The following is a 5,809-nucleotide window of genomic DNA, read 5'->3' on the forward strand; positions in this document are numbered from 1 at the left end:
GAGAGAGAGAGAGAGAGAGAGAGAGAGAGAGAGACGCGCGCGCGCTCACACACACACGCACACACACAAACACACACACACACACACACACACATAAACAGTGGTTTTTACATTAGAATACCCCACGTGAGAAACTGGTCCGCCTTTTAACTTGTAACGACATTTCTTCTCTGTAATTTGCATGAATAAGAACCCGTCTGAGCCCAAGGCGATAAAGTTTTCTGAGCGTCTTATCCGAACTTTGCGCGGGTCCGAGTGAAGGAAGAGAGGTTAGCGTGGACTATTGGACAATAAAATCTACAAAATACGTGTGCACTTATACAGAGTCACTTTTTACGCACGTACGTGAGCTCTGCAGAGAGAGTCCATCGTTTGGTGGGTTTCGACTGAAACAATCATTTGCTCTTCTCACGTGGCCAAAGCGTCCTATTGCCTTTTTACAAAAAAAACAAAACAACTGGCCCATTTACGATTATTCCATCCCTTGAATTCTTCTTCTTTTTGCGACTGATTTTGTTCCGTTGCTTCACAGTGCTGTCAAATCACAATGACAATGTGCAAATTTTTTTTCTGATCCTCACCTAATCTTACACCCTGATAGGTAGTCGGAATCTCGTCTCCTAACTGATCTAAAGGTGGCGTAAAGACAACAACGTTTACGTAGTTTACTCGTTAATCGGTCGCTTTTAAGCACAAGGGGGCTATCCCGAAAAATGTTGTTTTGAGAAAATCGAAGGTAAAGTTATTGCCCATTGTTCATTTTCTTTAAAAGACAAGGGGAGATTTTTCTATAACCAAACACATATACACACCAATGAAACCAAACTTCTCCTATAGGTAGGGCAATGCCCACTTTTGGTGTAGGTCAAGATTTTTGGAAACCTCCGAAATCTGGGTTAGCCCGCTTGTCCTTAAAACCGACCCCAAAACAATGCGCACCACTCAGATATGCGCATCTTATCTCACCTTAGTAAGTAAGTTTATTCAGTGTTTTATGCCATTGGCCCACATCACATCGCGCAAAACATTCATTTGATTTAATAATGTTTCCATAATGAATAGGTAAAGATTGTACTCATATCTCTTATCATGAGTCAAACATTGCATATTTCTGTCACTGGGCTGAGTCAGGCTGGGAGGAATTAACAATTTCCTTTGAAGGACAAAGTGTGAACAATAGAAAATAAAGTGAAATTCATCTTCAATTTCATGAGAGTTACACCTCTCACATAAGGGCGAATTAGTTAATAATTTCCACCGATAGAGATTGTTATTTAATGGAAGGCTATGGGTTTTTAACAAAGCTATGACTCTTCTGCTCCAATACCGTGGGAGGTTGGTGATATATTCAGCTGTTTCTTGAAACGGAATTGTAAGAGAGAAAACATTATACTTGCGACAGACTTCTTCCTCTATGTTCTGCACAGAATGATCAACAAGTCTACTTTTTACTTCACTGAGAAAGAGTCAAGTACTTCCATCATTTTGACAAAACCAGGCATGTCCAAAACCCAGGGAAAATAATAGGTTTTTACCTTCCGTAGCCCAGTTGACTCTGTCCAGTTCACAGGAACGACACGATTGCATGTAACATTTCTTCGAATTTATCTCACCTTAAAAACCTGGTGAAACTCTTCATCTCCCTCCAGGCCTCAGTATTGCCTCCAGCTATTGTATCATTATATTATAGAAGAAACACGGGAAGTCAACGGGAAGGAGCTTGGCTGTTCCTCTTGGAATCCCCCTAAGACCCCGGTCGGCCTAATTACCCGTTATTTATCTCCCAATGACTAGCTTCTGAGCGGAGACCACTGTCTGTCGGCCTGCCTGCCTGCCTGCCTGTCTGCCTGTCTGCCTGCCTGCCTGCCTGCCTGCCTGTATGGAGACAGCTTTAATTATGTATACACGTATGTGTTTACACCACAGCTTGAGAGTTTATGTGCCACATAGGCACACAATCTGAGCCCCAACGCAAATTACAATGAATACGTCTCGATTCACAGAGGGTCATATTGTCCTGACAGAATCGACCCTGCAATCCCATAGGATCTACAGCCGACTTGACACGTAATCGCACTTGGCTATGGGTGGAAATCGACTTCTGGAAGTGGACTCTCATCAATATCATAGAAGCCGTCATGGAAGCACTTTGCCAGATTACGGACGGCGAACCCATTGGCTGGTCCTCATTCTAGGGGAAAAGTGTGCATGTCTGTGTATGTGTAATTATGCACGCGTAGGTATACGTGTGTGTATATGTCTTTGAGTTTGTGTGTGTATATTCGTGTGTATGTGTGTGTGTGTGTGTGTGTGTGTGTGTGTGTGTGTGTGTGTGTGTGTGTGTGTGTGTGTGTGTGCAAGTGTGTGTGTGTGTGTGTGTGTGTGTGTGCGCGTGTGTGTGTCTGTGTGTTTGTATGTGTGCACATGCGTACATGTGAACATGTGAGTCAAACTTGGGAGTTCCCATGCATGTATGGCAGTTAACATTACACTACCAATAGAACCAAAACTTCCACTCGAAGCTTTTTTGTGAAGAGAAGATCTGTTAACTCAATAAAGAATGACCAACGCCCGCTTGCCCCCTCCCACACACACAAAACAGAGCTCACTCCTCTCTTCCTCCCTCCCCCCACCCATTTCCCCTCCCCCACACACAACAGGGCTCACCAAATTCACCATAGGCTCAGGGGGCTCTTCCACCCTTGTTCTCCTCACACTGGTCGCTCGCTCACGCAGTCTCTTCGCCTTCCTCTTGGCACGAGCCCCCCAGTAGGTGTAGTTCACTGCAGCGTATTCCAACAGGGCAGCAAAGACGAAGACGAAGCACATGACTAGGTAGATGTCGATAGCCTTCACGTAAGAGATGCGTGGTAAGGACGAGCGGACACCGTTACTGATGGTTGTCATGGTCAGCACAGTCGTGATGCCTGTTGGGTGGAGTTGGATTGATCGACTGACTTATTGGTTCAATTATTGAGTTCTTCCTCTCATTTTCTCTTTCTTCCATTCATCCTTCTTTTCTTCCTTTCTCTCTTACTTTCACCCACCGTTCTTTCCACTATCCCTTCCTTCCCCTCCTTTCCTTTCTTTTCTTTATCCATTGCTTCCCTCCTCCTCCCCCCCTCCTACCCGTCTATCCTTTGATTCACTAACTCTATCATTTATTTTATACACATTCTTTCTCCCTTTCATTTATTTATCTTTTAACCACTCCCACTCAACCCGCTTGGCATTCAGTTAATTCATTCGATAATCCAGCACTCTACACCATTTGAGTAAAGGCTGCACGCAGCGCAAAAAGGAGTCCAACTTCCCCTGCCATGATTAAAACGTTTCAAATCCCAAGTGGGTCCCGTTCTTTCCGTTCCTGCTTATTTCTTATGTTGACAGTTTTTGTAGTTACTCTACACAAATGTTTAAAGTCTGACCCACAAGTGATCAGCAACACAAATTCTATTGTATTCCCCCCTCCACATCGCCACATAGTGGATCACCTAGAAGGTCAGTTACTTTTGACCTGGGCTGAGAAGGTGCGAGCAGAGAGACGAAGATAGAAGAACTTGAAAAAAAATCCCAAGTCTGGAATCGCACGCATGTCCTCTGCGGTCCTCAGTGAGGAGCCTTACCACTATATTCAAGGAGCCGGTTTCAACAATAGACAAGGTGCTTACAGTCCTGGTGGGTTCATGGAAATAAGCACATTATATTCATACGTTACCCTGACGTATTGAAGTCACTACTGACTAGGACACATGGATCCATTGGAGTAATTTTCTGTAGCGGATTTCTTTCTTTATCATTTCAACCTGTAAATAGCTCTTTTAATAGGTGTGTGAATATCAGTGCAACCACATAATTATGATAGTAAAATCTAAGGAAACATCACCAGCGATGTTTGAACAGGGTGCTGTCGATGAATCGACATCAAACAACAGAACAATTAAAACCACCGTCACCACCACCACCACCGCTTCCTCCCCCTAATAAACACAGTAACTGACCAAGAGCCACTCTCGCAGACGTGGCCTCATGGTTGATCCAAAAAGAGACCCACGAGAGCATCACGATCAGAATGGAGGGCAGGTATGTCTGAAAGATAAAATAGCCGATGTTCCGCTGTAGCTGGAAGATGAGGGACAGGCGCTGGTAGTCACCTGGAGGGAAAGAGAGAAGATACTAACGTTAATAAAAATCCACATGTTTTTTCTAGCTTCTTTGGTCACGTTGTTGCAAAGCTTCCAACGAATAGTTACTGATTGATAGATCATGGGAACGGCTAACGAAAAGATAATATTGGACATGTATAATATATTCTTTGCATGTAGAGTAGAAATGTACTTCCCAATGAATAACACGAAGTCAGCGGTGACAAAAAAAACACAAAAAAAGAAGATAAAAGAATGACAAAATGAAGGAACAGAGAAGATAATATGTGACACCAGCGTGGATATCACACAGGTGCACTGATTGACGTTGTGCATCTGTGAGCGTTACTCAGAGAGACAGCACCTAACGTAGACAAGCAGTAACATTATGTAATTCCACGCTCTCCAAAAAATCCACTAGGGGCGAAGGTGAGGAGAACCAAAGAGGGAGAAGGATAAGCAAGGTATTTTCTTTCGTTGAAACTATCAGAACATATGCATCTACCCAGCCAGCGCAGCGAATACTTGTTAAACAACAGCAACATCACCACCACAACCAGCAACAACAACAACAACAACAATAACAACAAACACAACCGAATCAGTGATGACGACATTATCAGCAATAACGAAAAAAAGCAAAATATAACAACAATAATAACACAAAAAAATCACATTGACACAATAAGTGTCAATCAAAATGATAAAAACCAAGGAACACAGACAAAAGCAAAAAAAAAAAAAAAGCGACGGACAAAAATAGGACGTACCAGTAACGCCCTTCAACCACCCGCCAACAGCACAACAACAACAACAGTAACACAAACAACTACAACAATTATGCAACCTTTACAGCAACAGCCTGCTCCTCAACAACAACGACAACATTAGATAACAGAAAACAAAGCCTCCCTACAGCTGATACAAACCTGTAAGCAGTTCCTCGATCTTATTGATCGTCTCGTAGGTGTCGATGGAGAACTGCGGTAAGGACACGTCCTCCACTCCAGTCACAGCCCCGCGGTCGTTGAGCCAGTACAGCACGATGTCGTCCATTGTGTAACCGTCTGGACAGAAACACAGTTCCACATGACAAGTTAAACACAAGCACACGGTTAAGGTTAATTAGTGCTGAGGAAAGGTGAAAAATACGTCAACAGACAGAAACAGATAGTAAAGAAGTACGACCTGTGAGTAATACCCTTCATCAACTCGCTCTCAACAGAGAAAGAGTATAGTAAAGTTCAGGTTAGTTGAAAGAAGCACTCCATAATGGTGTTCATTTGGTGGTTATGAAAAGCAAAATAATGTAAGCAGAAATTAAAGAAAAATAGTTAAGTCAGGAAAGAGACTGAAAAACCATCATTGTTATTTACTTCAATACGAAAAGAATACATAGCCTGTGTCTATTGCGTAAAGTTAGGTCTGTGAGTGCTTGGAGAATACCACCCGTAGATCCTATTTATATCCTTCCCTTTCGTTGTTTCAGTCCCATCTTGCTTTTTTACAAGCACTAAATAACCGTTATCGTGTCGACATGCTTCTCTTTACTCAGATTCTTTTCGTAGTTCATTAAAAAGTGAGTTCGATTCTCATTTCGGGAAGCTTTATATTGAGTGGTTTGAATAGAAACAAAGAAATGAACAACCCCTCCCCTCCCCTCC

The 5,809-nt window shown here is 42.8% G+C and overlaps 1 protein-coding gene across 2 annotated transcripts in view; it reads right to left on the reverse strand.

The window, feature by feature from the left end:
* LOC101859661 (gamma-aminobutyric acid receptor subunit beta) overlaps positions 1 to 5,809 on the reverse strand; it is a gene marked incomplete at its 5' end in the record, with an annotated part of 100,762 nt that overhangs the window by 31,668 nt on the left and 63,285 nt on the right. Inside the window, 3 exon segments of one of the 2 annotated variants that reach the window (XM_013086432.2) lie at positions 2,668 to 2,927; positions 4,002 to 4,154; positions 5,075 to 5,212. In XM_013086432.2, the coding sequence (XP_012941886.2) occupies positions 2,668 to 2,927; positions 4,002 to 4,154; positions 5,075 to 5,212 (551 nt within the window). 2 annotated transcript variants of the gene reach the window in all.

The sequence above is a fragment of the Aplysia californica genome, unplaced genomic scaffold, assembly GCF_000002075.1.
Source record: "Aplysia californica isolate F4 #8 unplaced genomic scaffold, AplCal3.0 scaffold00467, whole genome shotgun sequence".
Lineage (NCBI taxonomy): Eukaryota > Metazoa > Mollusca > Gastropoda > Aplysiida > Aplysiidae > Aplysia > Aplysia californica.